This window comes from Dendrobates tinctorius, unplaced genomic scaffold (genome assembly GCF_039654945.1).
Source record: "Dendrobates tinctorius isolate UK_male_01 unplaced genomic scaffold, ASM3965494v1 ptg000029l, whole genome shotgun sequence".
NCBI classification, from domain to species: Eukaryota; Metazoa; Chordata; class Amphibia; order Anura; family Dendrobatidae; genus Dendrobates; species Dendrobates tinctorius.
In genome coordinates, this window is record NW_027361697.1 from 51,629,418 (window position 1) to 51,651,226 (window position 21,809).

Sequence of the window (21,809 nt, forward strand, 5' to 3'; positions counted from 1 at the left end):
GAAAATATTAGTAAAAAGATTACAAAAATTTGATGAAAAAGCAGTAGAAACAAATAAACTGAAAACCCTTTGAAAAAGCTTTTAGGAAATGACCAATAAAATGCCCAAAAATATACTTCCAGTTAACAAAACTCCAGAAAAAATTAACTATTCCTAAAGTGTCTTGTGCTCGAAAAATGGACAGTTTTGACGGTCGCTAAAAGAAGTAATGTGAACATACCCTTAGATTGCATCAATGTGTAATTCCATGATCAGTTCTTTTAAATTTAAATAAGTATTGTAAGTCCAATTCCGCAATAGCCCTACACCTTATGTTATGTGTGTATTATCGAGAGGTCACAGCTGAAATGGTTACTACATTGTAGTGATGACAAGTTTGCCACGTAAAAAAAAACTGATTTTTTCATATACATTTGGGAGTGTTGGGAGTGTTTGGAGATTTTGGAAATGCTGGATGTTTGCTGATGAATGCCATTAGAGAACTCCTAAATTGGATCATCTGTGTAGTAACAATAGCTGCAGTATCAGCCAGAATCTATGACCATGGCATGAATTCTGTCACGGATTTCATCTCATTCTAAGTTTCTTTTATTTGGAAAATTCCTATAGTCCAATTACAGATGTGGGGTTGTAGGAAGTCATTAGCTAAAGGCAGCGTTCAGACCGTATTAAAACTTGAGCCAGTCACGTCAACAAATTGCAGGCGTGACCGGCTCCATGTGCTTGTCCGCTATGTGGTCATGTGCAGGAGCAGCCTACGGTTTACATGCACAAGTCTGGTCCTCAGGCCTCGATCACACTGGTGTATAACATGGCCGAGTGCCATGTGATGTGATATTGGACAGCACTCGGCCAAGTGTTATATTATGGGGCAGAGCAGATCTGCCATTATTTACTCATGCCGATCCAGCATGAGAGAACGACCACAGCATGCTGCAGGTGCATCCGATATTCTGATCATGTGCAACCATACTAGTCTATAGGTGTTATTAAAACATCAGACTGCACTCAGAAGTTTTCTGAGCACAATCCGATGTCCGTTCACAGAGACAAGTTTAACCAAGTGTAATTAGTAGTGATGAGCAAGTGTGCTCGTTACTCGAGTTTTTCGAGCATGCTCGGATGTTCTCCGAGTATCTTGGGCGTGCTCGTAGATTACCGTATGTTTGTGTCTCCGCAGCTGTGTGGTTTGCGGCTGCTAGACAGCCTGAATACATGTGGGGATTCCCTAGCAATCACGTGATCCCTTTATGTGTTCAGGTTGTCTAACAGCCGCAAATCATGCAGCTGCGGAGACACAAACATACTCTCCGGGCATGCCAAAATACTCGGAGAACACCTGAGCATGCTCGGAAAACTCGAGTAACGAGCACACTCGCTCATCACTAGTAATTAGCATAATCAACCCGATTCTCTCACGTGAGAGACAATATAAAGATAAAAGAAACCACAAAAGCGCACCCATAGGGCTTTACCAGATATAATAAGTAAAAATTGAATTGTTCAGGGTATTCACCCTCAGAGGTTGTGTAACGCCACAACTACTAAATACGCTCAATCCCATATAATGAAGCTGCAGCAGGATGGTGTAGACAGACAGCGTCTGCTTCCATTACTCAAAGAGGAGATCCCAAAAGGAAAAAAAAGCAAAAAACACCTGGTTCCCGCGCTGCTATACTTCAACTCTCAAATGGAGGAAATCCAGTCGATTCTAGGAGTAGGTTGCGATATCAATGCTTTATTTCATGGTACATACAAAGACATTCTTTGTCTTTGTATTTACCATGAAATAAAGCATTGATATTGGAACCTACTCCTAGAATCGATTGGATTTCCTCCATTTGAGGGTTGAAGTGTAGCAGCGCGGGAACCAGGTGGTTTTTTTTTTTTCTGTTTTGGGATCTCCTCTTTGAGTGAGAGACAATATGGCAATGTGAGCGAATCCCAAATCATGTTTTTTTTCCTCACAGATCATTGGTTCATATGAAGAATTGGTCATGTGCACTGGCACATTGGCTATAACGGGTGCAGGTTCATGGTGCACACGAACAGCACGCGTCTGTATAATACGCTCATCTGAACAAGCCCCTCGGCCTCATGCAGACATTCATTTCTTTCTCATACATGAAAAGTAACCAGACCATTTTTTTTGTCAGTGTTTTGGATCAGGGTTTACTCAGATGCCAACCTTGTGCTGTCTGTGATTATCACAGACCCATAGCCTTGTACAGTATATACAGACTCACACATTAAGTGTTTTGTGGTATGAGTACAGAATGTGGTGCACGAAAGTGCAGCAGGTTCCCTGACCGGAACGTGATACATTTCTGTGGCAGAAGTTTGAGGGACAGTCACAGACTTCTGCTGAGGAAAAGCATGTTAAGTCTTCGTGTGAACATGGTCCACTGCAACTGTATAGATGACGATGCCATGTGTCTAAGGCTGTGTGCACACGCTGCGGATTTTGCTGCGGTTCCGCAGCGGTTTTGGCTGCTGCGGACCCGCAGCAGTTTTTGCTGCGGTGTACAGTACCATGATTCCCTATGGGAATCAAAAACCGCAGTGCAGACGGTGCGGAATTTTCCGCGCGGATTATCTGCGGTTTTCAATCCGCAGAAAGAATTGACATGTCAATTCTTTCTGCGGATTCTCCTGCGGTTTGCCATCTCCTCCATTGAGGAGATGAAAAACCGCAGGGCAAAACCGCAGAGCAATCCGCAGGTAAAACCGCAGGTCTTTTGACCTGCGGTTTCACCTGCGGATTTTACAAAATCCGCGCGGATGAATCCGCACATAATCCGCAGCGTGTGCACACAGCCTAAGCGTTCTTTATAACTGAGATAAAGCAAGACTAGATCCTACTAACTCCTCTGGTATACTTCTTCCCTTTCTTCTGGATTATATCTTGTCCAATAGAGGTGACCAGCCGGCACATGACTGATTTGAGAGATTAGTTAATGTTATTTTATGACTTGATAAATATTAGCAGTTGTCTGTTGATAAGGTAAAGTAATTATGTTTCTTTTTTGCTTTTCAGCTGGACCAGTGGATGTACTCAGAGCATTAGATTTTCACAGTACACCAGAAGGTGTGTCAAGAACAGCAGGGTTCTGCGCAAACAGGAAGGCAACCAAAGGAGACACAGCATACAGAGTTCAAAAACATGCCCAGCTTAGTGCCCCGATGACCCAAATATTTAGAGGTAAGGAACAAAAATACTGTACCATGCCATGCACTTATCTGGTCATTGTTTGACACTTATCACATTTCATTCAAGGTGATCAAAGCCTATGGGGACTGGCCGACCCTTCTCTGTCCGAAGGTGGATGGGAAAGGAGGAAAGTTTTCTTCTGCCTATTATGGACAATCAGTGGTCGGCTTCAGTATTATACTAGACCTAGTTAACTCTTATAGAGGTTGTTTCACAAAGATAATCTCTTATCATAAGCCATCATGGATACTGCAGGGGACATTAATCATCACATGTTGCTATTAAAAAAATTGTTTCTCCTTGTAGTGCTGAGAGGTGCCACAATGACCAAGGACTGATGGCTTTTCATATGGGTTTGTGCTCAGAGAAGCATTAGCGGACCTATGGAAGTTTGGGTTCGTCGGTCTGATCCAATGTTCAATTCGGGTATTAGAACTGCACCAAGCTTGAATGCTTGAATTTCTCTCCCTCTCTCTCTCCCAGTCCACCTCGCTCTCCTTCTGTCTCTCCCCCTATCATCTTCTATCTTTTCTTCACTCTATCCCTGTCTCTCTCCCCCTCTCTCCATCTCTCTCCCTCTGTCCATGTCCCCATCTCTCTTTCCCCTCTCTCAAATTCAAATTCAAATGAGCTTTATTGGCAGGACTAAGTATATATTAGCATTGCCAAAGCAAAAGGTAAAAATAGGGGAATGGGGGGGTAGGGGGACATATAGGAGTCCATGACATATCAGGCTCTTAGTCGGGGGATAGGGACATGTCCAGGGTGGGGTATAGGAGTCCATGACATATCAGTCTCCTTTTAGTTGGGTGGATAGGGATGTGTCCAGGGTTGGGTATAGAAGTCCATGACATATCAGCCTTCTCTTAGTTAGGGGAATAGGGTCTTGTCCAGGGTTGGGTATAGAAGTCCATGACATATCAGTCTCCTCTTAGTCTGTGGTAGGCACTGACATATTCCGCTGCTATGGCCGCTACACTTTCCTCTTCCCACAGTATTATCGTCAGTTTCTCTTCCTCCTCCATGGAGGTGAAGTTTGGGAGGAGATCAGACTGTCTCTTGAAGTGAGTGTCCCTCACTGCGGAATATTTGGGGCACCTCAGCAGGAAGTGGGCCTCATACTCCACGGCCTCATGGGGGCACTGCTGGCAGAGTCTGCTCTCTCGGGACTTGTAGTTCTGTCGGTGCCACCCAGTTTCGATGAGTAGGCTGTGTGCGCTCAATCTGTACCAGCTCAGGATCTGTCACTCTTTGGGGTTTTCTAGTTTCTCTAGATATGGGGCCAGTTTGTACTTCCTCTGTAGGTTCTGGTATATCGTCAGTTTCTGGGATTTGTTTATGTCATTCCTCCAGATGCTGAGATATTCCTCTTTGACTTTGTGTACCTTCTTCTGGATTTCGCCTTTTCGCCTTCTTCTGGATTTTGGCCTTCTCTCTCCCTCCTTCCCTCTCTTTCTCTCTCTCTCCCTCTGTCTCTCTTTCCCGCTTTCTCTTCCTCTCTCACCTTCTCTCTTCTCTCTCCATCCGTCTGTGCTCCCCCCCTCTCTCATTCCCCTCTCTCTCCCTCTCCCTCTCTCTATCCCTCTCTCTACATCTCTCTCTCCCTTTCTCCCCCTCTATCTTCTTCTGTCTCTCCCACTCTCTCTACGTCTCTCTTCTTCTCTCTATCCCTCTCTCTCTCCCTCCTCATCTCACTCCCTCTTTCTGAGTCCCCCTGTCTCTTTCCCCTCTCTCTCCCTCCTTCCCTCTCTTTTTTCCTTACCCTCTGTTCCTCTTCCCCTCTCTCTATGCATCTCTCTATGTCTCTATGTCCCCCTCTTCTCTTGCTCTCTGTCTCTCCCCATCTCTCTCCCTCTGTCCGAGTACCCCTCTCTTTTTCCTCTCTCTCCCTCCTTCCCTCTCTTTCTCTCCCTCTCTCCCTCTCCCTCTCTATCCCTCTCTTTCACGATCTCTCTCCCTCTCTCCCTCTCTCTCTATCTTCTCTCTCCATCTCTCTACTTCTCTCTCTCCCCCCATCTCTCTCCCTCTGTCCGTGCCCCCTCTCTCATTCCCCTCTCTCTCCCTTCTTCCCTCTCTCCCTCTGTCCCTCTCTCCCTCTCTCTTCTCCATGTTTGGTATGTCAGAGTGAGGAGTCTCAGGCTGTGTGCACACGCTGCGGATTAGGTGTGGATTCATCCGCGCGGATTTTGTACAATCCGCAGATGAAACCGCAGGTCAAAAAAATTGCGGTTTTTACCTGCGGATTGCTCTGCGGTTTTGCCCTGCGGTTTTTCATCTCCTCAAATGGAGGAGATGGCAAACCGCAGGAGAATCCGCAGAAAGAATTGACATGTCAATTCTTTCTGCGGATTGAAAACCGCAGATAATCCGCGCGGAAAATTCCGCACCGTCTGCACTGCGGTTTTTGATTCCCATAGGGAATCATGGTACTGTACACCGCAGCAGAAACTGCTGCGGGTCCGCAGCGGCCAAAACCGCTGCGGAACCGCAGCAAAATCCGCAGCGTGTGCACACAGCCTTATAGGACATACAATGCTCCTCTCTGAAATTAAATATGCAAATTGCCTCTTCAGAGAGGAAGAGGCCTAGATCTCTTGTGCCACCTGTTGGAAGCAGCGATCCTAAAAGTCAATACCAACTTATCTTAAGTCATACGGCAAGGCTTGTAAAAGAGTCGATATTAACTTTTAGGGTTGCTACTTCCACTAGAGTTCAAGTCCGCTTTAATTGCGTGTTTACCTTTTTCTGATTTATCTAAATATAATCATGTATTTTGCAAACTTTAGGGCGTGCGCTGGCTATATCTAATGTGGGTCTGAGCTTTTGGAGTAATTTGTGGTTTGCTACCTATTTCCTAGATCATCATTATAAATTATTGTGGTACCCATCCTTTTCCTTCTTTTTTATATACTCTCTATGAGTCCTGACTGCATGGTGATGATCTCATACACCACCATGTGTAAAATCACTATTTTGGAAGAAAACAACACTGGAGCTTTTTAAAAACTCTTTATTTTTTAGCCAAAGTCAGAAGTGGATTAAAAATTGGCAGATAAAAAAAAACCTGGCCCTTTGCTTTACCTTTTCTTCTTGATGGCTCCTCTGTTGGCCTTTTTATGGGAAAATGCTGTGCGCAAAACTGTCCATCAAGCAGTTTTTTTTATATAAAACATGTTTTTTACACAATATATGAAAAATATTGAATTAGTGGAGAGAAAGCAGTGAAGCTTACCATGGTGCCTGCACAACTTAATCTCCGTCTTTTGCTATAATATTAAGAAAATGCTAAAGGTTTCCTGTCTCCGCTATTTAGATTAGCAAAAAACTTGACCTTTAAATATCGGATTTTACAGCTTTCTAATGAGAAAGAAAGTGTTACATGATTTGTTTAATCAATGGGGTGTCCCTGTATGAAAGATAATGTTTTATTTTCTATTTAGCAGACGATGTTTGATTTACCATTCTTATTTTGGCATAAAGTTAACATTAGTTGATATATTGACTGTAAATGTAGCCTATTTGCAAAAAAATGTAAATAGGAAGTAGTTATATAAGCCCTGTTCACACACTGCAGAGTGTTAGAGGAAATAATGCCTCTGGTTTCCACTCATTGCCTGGTTTTCTGTATAAATCTAGTATGAAATGTGTTTTTAGCATGTTTAACTGAATTGTGGTAATTGGTTTATTTTAGGTCAGTTTATAGACATGTTTAGATTTGCTATCTAAACTATGGCTATTGTGTGTGATGTAGCAGCCGCAGAGCTCACTTGTTGAAAAAATATAACTAAAGGGTTTTCCCCAAAAATACAGAGTATCCCCTATCCGTTTAATGAGGGATAACTTGCTGATAGCGGGGATCTGACATCTGCTATCTTATCAATTAAAATCTCACATATAAGTTGGTAAAATAAGCCCTGCATATGCATTGCCATGTACACAAACCCTTAGCTTCTTTAGGATGTAATCTTCATTTCATTTGTTATCCAAATATCTTGCTGATGAGCTATCCCTTCACCATGCTTTATACTGCAACCCTGATTGTTAAGGAAGCACTCCCATCAACATTTTTATCCTCTTAATATATTGTAATCATGATATTATATGGCACTGTTGCTCATTTTGTTCTTCTACTCAGTTAATTCTTGTCTTTTCCATTAGGTTAATTACATTGCGTGATGAAGAAATGACCAGCTGAATCCTTCTAAGCTCTATATGGAATTTCTCTTCCCTGCATGAGTCATCATTAGAACTACAATTCTAAATCACGACAAGCACTGTGGCAGCCCTGACCCAGGTGATCTTCTCCTCCCTACTTTTCAGTGATGTGGCATTGTAGTTCTAATGATGTTCTAAAGACGGCTCATGCAGGCAAAAGAGATTTCCTGTTTCTACGTAAAGCTTAGAAGGACTCAGCTAGTCAGTTTCCAATCAAGTGAAAGCCTTAGACCTACTCAAAAAGAGAAAAATGAACTGGCAAGAATGGCAAAATGAGCAATTGTAAGTACAGAGTGACGTGTAATCTATATCATCTATGTAACAGATGTAACATCTAAACTCGCCTCCAGTTCCGGCGTCGTTCCAGCGGTGATGGCACTTGGGTTCCTGGGTCTCATGCAAGCCCAATCATCGTCGGCTTCACCCTCTCCACCTTTGGATGTATCGAACATCAACAGGAAGTTAGGGCTGTGTCCACCTATTGTAGGCCTAAAATCACCAAAATGGTGCATGTCATAGTCCACGTTTGCTCTACCGTCACCATTACAGTCTATGGCCCAGCTGACGCATTTGTGCAAATCTCGTATGCCCCGACGAGACCCACAAATGCAATGCGGAAGCACCCAAAGAGTTTTCATTTTAGCTGGGTCAAACATGAGGGATGAGAAGGGGTTGTCCTAGTAGTGGACATCCCCTTCAAGACAATAAAAACCTTGATGGGAGTACTTCTTTAAGATTGGCATTGGAGTATAATGAAATGCCCACCATAAAGCTCACCATGGGGTCATTGTATAGACAAATAGATTAACTCACCATTGTAAGGTATCCACTGTCACATTAATTTCGGAGATCCAGCAAGCTGCTCGGCCAGGGCAGGTAGATCCAATATGGAGACAGAAGAATCGATGTCTCCGATAAAATTTTTGCAGCTTTATTACACTTCCATTAAAAATAGGTCACAGACAAGGCAGCGTTCTGGTGTTGACGCGTTTCGACCTAAACAGTTTTGATCGTAACGTTGTCTTCATATTGGTTATTATACAGACAGTTGGCACTACAATGACAGAACGATTATCCACTGCAAGGAATTAAACCACAAGTGAGAAAAGATTATCAAGTATCTGTCACACGTACTGTATGAGGGGCCAAATGAGACGTCTTGAGATCGAATGGAATGGTTTCTCTGTTCTTATCCTTTGTTAAGGCAAGCTGTAACATAGAAGAGATATGTAAATATTAGTACAAGAGAATGTTTATTAAGAAAATAAACCGAGGAGCCAAAGAAGCAACATATGGTTTCCCTTGTGATGTGATGATATATCCAAACAGAAATCAGATTTCTTTTCCTTCATTACTATTCATTAGGAGGGAGAAGGTCTTTCAAGATCTGCTTTACAATGCAGCTGGAGCTACATTTACATTCACAGTAACTCCCTAATGTTAGATGTTAGATAATGGACTTCTGACCTCTGACTACTCCAAAAGCCAAAGAGGCAAGTGCAAATAGAATGCTGGGTACAGGCAAAGCTTCATGTAAAAGCAGCTTGATGATTAAGCAATAATTCACAACTAGTGTTGAGCGATACCTTCTGATATCGGGAAATATCGGATGGGATGGGATCGGATGGGATCGGACCGATACCCCAAAAATATCGGATATCGCCGATTCCGATACAGGAAACCAATGCAAGTCAATGGGACACAAATATCAGAATGAAAATAAACCCTTTCTTTCCTTGTAGGTTAATTCTACATGAAGGAAAACAACTAAGAATAATGTAGAATGTATTGGGGGAGGTGGAGGAGACATTAAAGGCATAGAGGTTTAGCCCAATCAAATGGAATAGCAGGAATTATTTTTTTTTTTAAGATGTTCGGAGTTACAAAGATATTGACTATGTTAAGCTTTTTTATATTTTGTCAGATATTTATGTTTCACTACTTCCATGCTCTTCATCTTCTTTTTTACTTCTCCCACACTTTCTCCTTCATCATCCTCTTCAGGGTCATCTTCTTGGTCTTCTTCGGGGTGGTCTTCAGGGTCGTCGTCTCCAGGGTCGTCGTTTTCGGGGTCGTCATCTTCTTCGGGGTGGTCTTCAGGGTCGTCATCTTTAGGGTCGTCGTCAGGGAGATCCAGAGTGATTATCAAAATCATTTCAAAAAGCTTGAACTTGGAAATGTAGCAGAAGGTATAAGAAGGCTGAGGAACTGCTGAGAACCAGCTGACAGTACTGGAACCTGGATGGGTAGCCGAAGGTACAAGAGCCAATGGAACTACCGAGGACCAGCTGATGGCACTGGAAACTGGTTACTAAGCAGGAGGTACCTGTGCCAGGAAGCACTACCAAGGACCAGCAGACGCTAGTGGAACTCGGATACCGAGAAGGAGGCACCTAAGCCAAAGGCTCTGTCTGGAATCAGCTGATGTTACTGGAACCCAGGGCGACATATTCAAGATTGACTTCCAAAGAACCAGCTAATGGTACTGGAACTCAGATAGTCAGCAGAAGGTACACATGAAAAAAAAAGTTGCAAGGCCGCGAGCCGGCCGGAGTTACCGAAACCCACAGTCCTACAGGGGGAGCTTGTCCTATTGGCACTACGGAACCAGCCTTCATTGCCAGATCCCGCAGCCCACATAGGAAGCACCTAAACTGCAGGCACTATAGAGTCGGCTAACCCGACCGCAACACGACAGTACAACGTATTGGAGGCAAAGTGACGTTGACACTACCCGGAAACAGCTGGTGTGCTGAAACCAGGCTGGGCAGGAGGAAGTACCGGTGCCAAAGACACTTCTGAGCAGCAACTGGCGATGTGGGAGACCAGGGATTACAGTAGAAACAGAGTGTAGCCAGAGGCCTAATTGGAGCAAGTTTAATATCTGTAGTAGTGTGAACGTGGTCGGAGCAGGAGAAATTGCTGGACACACAGCAGGGGATCAGCTGATGTTACTGAACCCCAATAACACTGGAGCATGTGTTAACTGTGCAGACGGCACTTCTGAGGAGCAACTGGTGGTGTTGGAGCCCAGGGTAAATAATAGAAACAGAGTGGAGGCAGAGGCCTAATTGGAGCAAGTTTAATATCTGTAGTAGTGTGAATGCGGACAGAGCAGGAGAAATTGCCAGACACAGAGCAGGGGATCAGCTGACGTTACTGAACCCCAATAACACTGGAACCTGTGTTGACTGTGCAGACGGCACTTCTGAGCAGCAACTGGAGCCCAGGGATTACATTTCAGGTGGTAGAAACATGAACACAACAGGAGACCTTGATACTGTTGCCAACCAATTATTTAATCTGGAAGAGGACTGGCAAATTCCTGCGAGATCCAGGCCTTGTTCATTTTCAGAAAAGTAAGCCAGTCAAAGTTATCGGTGGATAGTCGCATGCGACGGTCTGTTAGTACACCACCTGCGGCACTAAAGACGCGTTCTGATAATACACTAGCAGCAGGGCAAGCCAGCACCTCCAATGCATACTGGCTAAGCTCTGGCCATATATCCAGCTTAGAGACCCAAAACTTGAAGGGGGAAGAGCTGTGTGGGAGAACACTGAGAGGGCAAGACATGTAGTCTGTCACCATCTGACGGAAACGTTGCCTCCTGCTGACTGGAGCCATCTGTGATGATGTAGACATTTGTGGTGGGGACACAAAACTTTGCCACATTTGGGCCATACTGGTCTTGCCTTGTGCTGAGGCGCTGCTTATGCTCCCTCTTTGTGCAGAGCTTCCTCCACTGCCTCGACGCACTGAGCTGCTTTGTAAAGCACTAGCAGCACTGCTCTCGGGTGGAATGGAGAACATGATGGAATGCACCAGTGTGTCTTGGTACTCACGCATTTTACGCTCCCGGTTCAACGGTGTTATGAGGCTTTGTAAGTTGTCCCGGTAGCGAGGATCTAGGAGGGTGTACACCCAATAATCAGCCGTGTTGAGAATGTGAGCGATGCGGCGGTCGTTTCTCAGGCACTGCAGCATGAAATCAACCATGTGCTGCAGACTGCCAACTGGCCAAGAAACGATGTCCCCTGCTTGAGACTTCATCTCTGCCTGCTCTGCATCACCCCACCCTTGTTCTACATACTGACTACTAGAGCATTGTGTACCTCCCTCCTCTGGACAGATGTCTTTCTCCTCCATTGACTCCACCTCATCCTCCTCACAAAGTGTCCCCTGCCTAGGCCTTTGTGAGGAACCACGTTGCGCAGACTGTCCAGAAGCAGATGGTATTTGTGACTCCTAATCCTCCACCTCTTCCACAACCTCCTCTCTTAGTGCTTGCAGTGTTTTTTCAAGCAGGCAGATAATGGGGATAGTCATGCTGACTAGTTCATCATCTGCACTCGCCATCCGCGTGGAATCATCGATGGCACACAGAACGTGGCAGATGTCCTTCATAGAGGCCCACTCAGTGGTGGTGAAGTGTGAACGGCGCGTAGTGCGACTTGTTTGCGCCTGATGCAGCTGGTACTCCATTACTGCTGCCTGCTGCTCACACAACCTCTCCAACATATGTAACGTTGAATTCCACCTGGTGGGTAGGTCACATGTGATGCGATGTTCCGGAAGGCGGAATCGGTGCTGCAAAGCTGCAATGCGCGATCTTGCCATGCTGGAACGCCGCAAGTGAGCACACTCTATGCAGACCTTGTGCAGCAGTGCATCAAGATCTGGATAGTCCCTCAAAAAACTCTGCATGACCAAGTTGAGCACATGTGCCAGACATGGGATGTGAGTGAGATTGCCTAGGCCCAGAGCTGCCACCAGATTTCAGCCATTGTCACACACTACCATGCCTGGCTGGAGAATTCGCTGGCACAAACCATATGTCGCTCTCCTGCTTGATGGCATTCCAGAGCTCCTGCGCTGTGTGGCTTCGATTCCCCAAAGAAACTAATTTCAATACGGCCTATTGACGTTTGGCCACCGCTGTGCTCATATCGGTCGTAACAGGTAAGCGTTCAAGAGTCCATGTGGAGGTAGACTGTGACGGCTCCTGCTGCGCTGATTCAGAGGATCTGGAGTATGAGGAGGAGTCAATGTGTACAGACTGGATTCCTGCAATCTTTGGAGTTGGCAGAACACGTACAGTGCCACTCTCAAGATCTGTACCCGGCTCCACAACATTTACCCAATGGGCAGTGTGGGAAAGATATCATCCCTGTCCATGATTACTGGTCCACGCATAGGTGGTCAGGTGGACCTTGCTACTGACAGCGTTTAGTAGCGCATGTTTAATTTTTCCCTCCACATGCTTTTGCAGGGCAGGGACGGCTTGCCTGCTGAAATAAAAGCAGCTGGGCACGTTGTATTGTGGGACTGCCAATGCCATGAAGTTACGGAAGGTGTCAGTCTCCACCAGCCTGAATGAGAGCATTTCAAGGGACAGTAGTTTTGCAATGCCAGCATTCAGAGCCTGTGCTCGGGGGTGGTTTGCCGAGTATGGGCGCCTTTACTTCCATGCCTGTGCTACCGATGGCTGTAGACTGGCCTGGGAGTGTGAGGATGACAGGGAACGTGGTGCTGTGGGTGGAATGACACTGTGTCTCTGTACAACAGTGCCAGAGGTTCTTCCATGGCGATCCTGTGAGGAAGCCGAACCAGCTGTGTGTGAGCTGGAGGAAGAGGCTACAACACGAGCTGAAGATGTGGTAGGTGGCGCTGTAGGTTGGCCTAGGTCTTCAGTGTGTCTTTGTAACTCCACCATGTGCTTGGTCCGCACATGTTTCCACATATTTGTGGTATTGAGGATGCTGACACTTTTCCCTCTTTTCACTTTCTGATTACACAGCTTGCATTTGACAAAGCAAATGTCATCTGCAACTGTGTCAAAAAAGGACCAGGCACTGCAAGTTTGGGAGCGCCCATTTTGGGTTTTGGAAGAGGCATGCTCCTAATGGGTGCCGAAGTTGAGGCTACAGGCAACCGAGTCTGCCCACTCCCTCTCCCTCCTTTTTTGGCCGTTCGGGGAATCTCTTCCTCAGAGCTGCTCCCACCACCTTCCTGTACCTCACGCCATGATGGGTCAAGGACCTCATCATCTACACTACACTCTTCAAACGACTGCTTCTCCTGGGTAGTCTCGACAGCACAGTACGCACCAGAAAGTGGCACCTGAGTCTCATCAGACGACCCCACGAAAACAGTGGATGCAGCCTCTCTAGTTCCGGATCCAGCACGAAGGTACCCGCTGCCTCATCAATCCCCTTACACACAAACAATAACATCAACAGATGAAAAAATGTTTTGCTCATTCATTGGCTGATTGATGACCTGTTTGCAGCTGCAGATAATCAAGAAAGTTCACTGATCAGCTCATGTAAAAAGGCCATCAGGGTAACCTATTCCTTGCAGATCAACTAAAAAGCATGTGCTGTTCAGAAAACTGCAACACTGGGCCATTCAAGTGAATAGGGATACATTAAAGTCCACCAAGCAAAGTGTGGGAGGGAGAACAGATGCAACCCTATTTATTCTGAAGTTCACTGAGGATTCTGACCTCATAAATCATGAAGTGATATGTAATCACTATTCAAAATGGGAAAAAGTAAAAAAAACGCATTATTCCATCAGAGAAATTTTTCATATTTGTACAAAGTAACAGTCAACATAAGTTTTAATCTGCAAATGTTTTATGCAGATGTGAATAAAATGCTGCAAAGTAAGAATAAATAAAATAGAAGAGTTAAAAGTTTATTTTTCGCGAATTAGCAAAAATCCAAAGTGAATAAACAAAATACTTTAGAAATGTTACTCACTGCATTATTTGATATGACCACCCTATATCTTCATTACAGTATCAATTCCTCTACGTAAAGATTATAGTAAGGTGTATGAGTAACCAATTACACCAATCAGGTGATAATGATCATAATTTCTAAATTAAACACATAGGTTGAAACACAGTCATCAACTAAAATAGAAGCACCTGTATGAGGCATAAAACTGGGTGAGGAAAAGCCAGACTCTACTACAAAGGTGCAATTGTGTAGAGAGTTCCATGCCAAAGGTCATACACCATGGCAATACTAAGCACAGCAAAAAGGCAAAAGGTAGTTATAGTGCATCAGCAAGGTCCATCCCAGGCAAAGATTTTGTAGAGGTTCCAAGAAATGTTCAAGCTCTTTTGAAGAAGCACAAAAAAATGGGCAACTTTTAGGAGACAAATTGGCTGGCCAAGGAAAGGTTTGTGCAGTAGAGGAAAGAGACATGATGCTTAATCTGTTTCTAAATCAGAAGTTGCTCAGCAGTTTCATCAACTCAGAACTGGCAGCAACCAGTGGAAACCAACTATATCTACTGTTCAAAGAGGTGTGTCCACAAGTCATCTTCATGGAAGAATTACAGCCCAAAAGTGTTACCTTTGACAAGGAAGCAATTCAAGTGATTCAACTATGCATTAACACAGAGGAACTGGGGTATAGATAAAAAGTAGAAGTTGCTCTGGACACACAAGTCAAAATTTGAAATATTTGACTGTATGGGCAGTTTGTTTCCCAGATGGCCGGACAATGGTACAATATTGAGTAGAGTCTGCAGGCAACAGTGAAGCATGGTGGAGGTTTGTTGCAAGTTTGGGACTGCATATCACCTTAGAGTTGGAGATTTGGTCAGGATTAATGATGTCCATAGTACTGAAAAATACAGGTAGATACTTATCTATCAAGCAATACCACCAGAGAGGCATCTGATTGTCTCCAAATATATTCTGCAGCATAAATATATACATATGATGGATGACAACTAATAAGGACGCCAATATAAGCTGGATGACAACTAATAAAGCAGCCTTTGAAGCTCTTGTTGGGGTAGTAGCTCTGCTCTCCTTAGACTTTGAATTGGCATTTTTGCCTCAGGTGAACATGGATGCTTCCTATAATTATACGATTATCATTAAGGACACAATGAAAGGTGAAGGCAACACAAACCTACAGAACTATAACATAACATTACTGAATGCAACCACCTGCCTAAGGACACATATACACCAATGTTTTATTCATCTAATTTACAATGAAATGTTCTTTAGTATCCCACATTCCATATAACATTTGCCATCTGTGCACTGTCAGCAGATATTAGAAGAAATGGAAAAAAAGTGGCGCTGAAAGCTTTTATTAATTGTGACAAAGCTATGTGAGTAATGAAAAGCTAATGACTTATCACATTTTAGATCAGCGCATACTCTAGACTGAGGCATGCTAGTGCACATCTGCCGGCATGATGCATCTGTTTTCTTGGGGGCTTCTGCAGCTGGAATCCAGTGATGAGAACGGGCTTCCTCCAGTCATGCTGCTAATGTGTTGCTGGCTATGATCTCTTTTACATTTTTAATAAATAAACAAGACTTTACAAGTGTCGTCTTCATATATCTCTTAGCAAGCCAAGACGTGCAAGACCCTGAAAACGAGTGTGAATTCCACAAAGATTTCCACTGACTTACTCTCTGCATGAAATGCCTGCGGCAGGAAGCCCTGTAGTGGGTGCCAGTTAAACCTTGGGATTGCAGATGTAGGAGGGTGGAAGAAGTAAAAGCTCCAAAATTGTCTTGATAAATATATAAGTTTTTTTTTTAAATACTTTATACTTTCATTTACTCTATTAGGAAATTGTGAGTTAATCGGGTGGAGTGTTCCGTCCAGGATCCTCATCTCATGGACCTAGTGGAGAACCGTCACAAAGAGTCTTTCATGCTGCCCAAACCACGAGCCGACACAGAGACTCCCTCATTGCAGGCATCTAGGTTTTACGTTGGAATTCTGCAGCATTTCTGAGAAAACATAGTTCAACTTTAAGGACCCGAGAATTTTTTATTTTGCATTTTTGTCCCCCCCCCCCCTCCATTATTTTTCATTTTTCCTCTGATATGGCCGTATCAGGGTTTGTTTGTTTGTTTTTTAGGACAAATTTTGGTTTTGAATTAAAATATTGGGTGGTCCCTGGTGGCTTTTCCAAGCCCAGCTTTGCTTGATTGACAGTTCTCTCCCTACATAAAAAGAGAGAGGTACCTCTCATTCTAGCTGAGCCCAACACGGAGAAGTCAATGGGTCAAGATTAGTCTTCCTGTTACTGGCTTCTTTTTATAGAGAAAGTGTGTACAGAAAATAACTTATTATTTTAATCAGGTTTTCATTGGTGATGAGCGAGTATACTCGTTGCTCAGGTGGCGTGCTCGGAGATTTAGTTTTCGTCGCCTCATCTGCATGATTTGTGGCTGCTGGACAGCCTGAGTACATGTGGGAATTCCCTAACAAACAGGCATTCCCCACATGTATTCAGCCTGTCCAGCATCCATTCTGCGCCGACAGAAACTAAATCTCCAAGCACGCCAAAATACTCAGAGGTCACCCGAGCATGCTCAGGAAAACCCAAGAGCGAGTATACTCGCTCATCACTCGTTTTCATGCTAAATGTATTTTTCAGTCTATTTATATTGAAAAACTGTCCATATCAGTATATATACAACTCTCTTACTAGATTTCCCGTCCAGTACAAAAGACTTTTCAGCAGGCTCGTTATCATTACAGACATCATTATAGCGAAAGCTGTCATCTTTATATGCATCATTCATAATAGAGGATGGTCTAGCTTACCTCCTGCAACTCTCTTCACTCATGTATAGATCACCTAGATATTAATTTAAAGAAGTTAATGAGTCGGCGCAGGTTTATTGCGGCTTATGTCCATATGGATGCTGTGCAGAACAGTGAGTAGGAGCCTAGTGTTAAACCTAATGGGAAAATTGCAAGTTTTCTGAATTATTTTTTAAATGGATGTTATTAATATATATATATTTTTTTTTCTTTAGATACATTTACCATAAAAACTGTTTTAGGTAATAAGTCATTTTCTGATAAGACAATACCATAAATCTATGTTGTCTCAGAGTTTTCAGAATAAAACATATATTTGCAATGAGGCATCCTGTGCTGGATTCACACTGTCTGTGGTTCGGGCAGTATGAACCACCTGTCAGGTTCCTTTTAATACATTTTGTGATTTAATTACGCATTACGTAAAATGTTTGTGACTATCGCTTGTTAATACAATTTTTTTTTTCTTTTGCGATGTCAGCTTGTGTCATCCAGTTAAAAAATCCTTTTCTGTTCACCTATGTCGGGTTCTTAAAAGAAGGAGTGGCCACCCGTGTGGCTTAGGCTACAGGACCACTAGACATTACCGCTTTCTTAGGGGCTTCAATGGCAAATTTGTCAATGTTATTCCATATTCAGACAAGATTTGAGATTTTTTTTTTAGGCAGATTTCCCACAAATTGATACAACTGCGAAACATCAGAATAAAGTTGATGCCTACTGAGAACGACTGGTGATTATAAGAACATTTATGGCGGCCGTATAGATCACTTCTTATAAGACACTGACAAACCATTGATGAGAAATCTAATGATGTAGATTCAATTAGAGGATTGTCTCTAGTGATGAGCGGACGTGCTCTGGCGCTAACCGAGTGTCTTCGGCATGCTTGAATAATATGTTTAAGTTTACGCTAGTGATGAGCGAGTATACTTGTTGCTCGGGTGTCCCCGAGTATTTGCTCGGAGATTTAGTTTGTGTCAACGCAGCTGCATTATTTGCGGCTGCTAGACAGCCTGAATACATGTGGGGATTCTCTAACAAACAGGCAATCCCCACATGTATTTAGGCTGTCCAGCAGCTGCAAATTATGCAGCACGCCTAAGGGTATCGTTACACTTAGCGATGCACCAGTGATCCCGACAACGATATGGATCACTGGTGCATCGCTAAGTGGTCGCTAGTGAGCTGCCACACAGGCAGATCTCACCAGCGACATAGCAGGGGTTGGGGGTCGCTACTTACCTGTCAGACGAGGCGATCCTGACGTCCTTCCGCCCGCGTCCACGCGTCACTCGTCGGCGCCACAGGAAGCCCAGCAGGAAGCGCCCAACGAGAAATAGTCCAGGACGTTCTCGCGCGATCAGCGATGAGCAGCGGGGGAGCGGTCGGAGGTAAGTATCAGACACAAAATCGGTGACGTTACAGCGATATCGCTATGTGTAACGGGGGCTTAAGATACTCTGCTAGCACCCGAGCATGTTCGGATAACACCTTATCGCTTCACGTCCGCTCATCACTAATTGTCTCCTCTTCATCTAGGTATCTTTAATGTGTCTGACAAGTAGTGGCTATCACCGGAGCATAATCGTTCCATCACCGTTTCAGTTCCATTTCTATTAAATATATTAAGTGGTTCTCCTGTTTACTAAATTGGAAACTATTAGAAGAATTTTACAACTTGTTAGGACAGGATCATCTGTAAGACACCAAAGAAATGTCCATTCAAGGATGATGGACATCAATAACAGTCGCACAGTGGAAAATATGCAGGAGTTTCCAGTCAAATTTGCTGAAGGCTGAGAGGCTTTGGGAATTACATAAAGAAAGGGGCGAGACTCTCTCATCTTTTAATCAGCGTAAAAGTGTCTGCACCCTGTCAGACTGTGGAGGAAGCGGATCAAGGAGCAAAGCTGTATTTATGGGTTTTTCTGTGGTTTAGGGGAAATGTGTTATGTTTGTTAGCTCATATCATATGCAAACTGTTCTTGGAAGAAGTGGACTTATGGATCTGACTCCCTCATATACAAAGATGTGGGCTATGAACCTCAATGGAGTCTTTATACTGTATTTATTATGCTTTGCTTATATCGCGCCATCATATTCCACAGTGCTTTACACACATCATCATTGCCTTCTTAAATCAGGCTCACAATTAGAGTTGAGCGAATATGTTCGGAATCCGTCGCCGAATCTGAATTTGCCACATTGGTTTTATGTTTTGTTGATCGGTTCCGAACATATTCATTCATTTCTACTCCCATTGACTCCAATGATGTTCCACTGTGTTCGGCAAACATTGCATAAACAGTTTTCACCGCCGATCATAATCGGGACGGAATTTTGAAAAATTCGCTCAACTCTACTCACTATCTAGTCCCCATCAGTAGGTCTTTGGAATGTGGGAGAAAATCAGAGAACCCGGAGGAAACCAACGCAAACATGGAGAGAACATACAGACTCCTGGCAGATGCTGTCCTTGGTGGAATTGTGAACCCAGGACTCCAGCGCTGCAGTGCTAACCACTGAGCCACCATGCTGCTATATATATACATTTTAGATTTGCCAGCCATTGCTGATCTCTACTTATTTCCTAGAAATTGATCCATATTATTGAGGTTCTTTTATTTTGCAATATTCGAATACATGTATATGTGACAGTTACCTGAAAATCTTTTCCTATCGGTTTCGTTCCTGGCAATCTATAGTCGTAACTCCAAAAGCACCTTGTAAAGATTAGAGATGAAACATGAATAATGCAATCTGTTTACTCAGTCTGTCGACTACTACGGTTCATTTATAATAGGTCTAACCGAAGAGTCTTGGAAAAAAGGGGCAAAAATTAGTGATTGGGTTTTTCTTTATTTTCCGCTTCTCTCCTCCTTGCGGGTGGGGGCTAGAGTGGATTTAATTAAAGGGAGGAGAGAATGAAAAAAGGATGATCATTGTTTAATTGTATTATCTTTTTTGTGTTTGTTTGTTTACTGTTTGTATTTGAATATTTAAATAAGCATCATTAAATTTGATAAATATAGACTACCTTGCTTCATTTATAGCATAGTAGCTCTACTATCGGGTCCATTGAGCCTGCACCAGGGGTGGACATAGATAGAAGAGAGCTCATGTGCAAGAATAGTATATGGGTCCTTTGTAGTCCAATAGCGGATCATAATGCACCCATGTATGTGACAGAAGCCGTTTGCTGCTTTGGAGGTGGAAGCGGGCCCCCTTACCTGATGGGTCCCTCTCCTTTGCCTTGACCCATTGCACTCATATGCAGTGCTGTGATTTAGTATTCAACTTGCATTTAAGTAAAATTCCAGATGGAAACTAATGGAGGAACTGACCCCATTGTTTGCATTAAGCATCACTTTTGCCATCAGTGGTGATCCATTGAGTCAGATGCAGCATATATCTACAACCCAAGGTGGGCCATAGCAGAAGACAGGACTGCTAATCAATGACATTTCATCCAGTTGAAATGTATGTATCTGATAATATGGATGTAAAAAAGGACTGTCGTATCTCATAGTATAACCCAGGTCCCAACTATGCATAGTGAACTTTGCTAATTGTGTGACTCTTTTTTTTAGGGGGAGTATTCCCAAAGGATTTCTCAATCCTGCTGACAGTAAAGCCCAAGAAGGGCCTGCAGACATTCATCCTATCTATATACAGTCAAAAAGGTGTGCAGCAATTGGGAGTGGAGGTCGGCAGGTCCCCTGTCTTCCTTTATGAAGATCAGCATGGAAAACCTGCACCAGAGGACTACCCCATTTTTAGCACTGTTAATGTTGCAGATGGAAAGTGAGTATTGCTTGAAAAACCTTTAACTTTGGTGAATGGTTCTAATGTCCTGCTAAACTATAGTAATATGGATAGATTATTTAAAGGGAATGTGTCACAGGGTTTTTTGCTACCCCATCTGAAAGCAGCATGATGTAGGGGTAGAGACTGATTCCAGCAATAGATCACTTACTTTATTGCTGCAGTTTTAATTAAAAAACTGTTTTATCTGCTGCAGAGCTAGCCGTTCTCTGAATGCTGAGCTCTATATAACCTCACCTACACAACCGATTGGTAGCTTACTGTGCATAGGCAGAAAGCTGCCAATCAGTGGTAGGGTTGGACTACATAACAGCAGGTTCACCATTCCTCTAGTCATAATGTGAAGCAGAGATTTTATAGAATCTACACTATGCAGACTATTAAGTAATACATCACTGGAATCAGGGTCCCTGCCCCTACATCATATTGATCTCAGATTAGGTAGCTAAAACCTGGTGATTTCGTAAAAGCATCACAAATACTTGATTGAACTGGATATTGTATAGATGTATGCCATTCTGTAATATTGGATTCTTATCAGCATTGCTGCCTTTCCAGTAACACATCCTAGACTGCAGGCTGTCGTAAAACAGCATGTGGCCGATTAAATATTTGCAGGACCCTGGTGGGAAATTTCAAATTCCTAAGGATCATAAATGTGAAGTATTGGATGACCTTGCCGGCTAAATACTGCAGTTTCTGTTCCACCACCAAATCGGGAAATTGCTAATTGACCACTTGTTCAGCACACCAGTGGATCCATGCTTTTCTATTGGGGAATTTCTACTACGGCACGTCGGCCCTGAAGGCCTGATATTGTAACCCTGCGGAGTTTACGGCTTGTCTGGTAACACACAAGGTTTCCTTTCAGCTCGGTAACAGGAGCGGCTGTTTTCCGCAGCCTGCATCGGCTGTTTTACTGGCAGAATACAAAGAGCTCTAAACGTCTTCTTTT

At 43.6% G+C, this 21,809-nt stretch overlaps 1 protein-coding gene across 1 annotated transcript in view; it reads left to right on the top strand.

The window, feature by feature from the left end:
- The window catches only part of COL11A1 (collagen type XI alpha 1 chain), a 248,884-nt gene that overhangs the window by 32,262 nt on the left and 194,813 nt on the right, over window positions 1-21,809 (top strand). Inside the window, exons 2-3 of the mRNA XM_073571713.1 lie at window positions 3,038-3,202; window positions 20,620-20,833. Of these exons, the coding sequence (XP_073427814.1) occupies window positions 3,038-3,202; window positions 20,620-20,833 (379 nt within the window). The remainder of the gene's footprint in view (window positions 1-3,037; window positions 3,203-20,619; window positions 20,834-21,809) is intronic.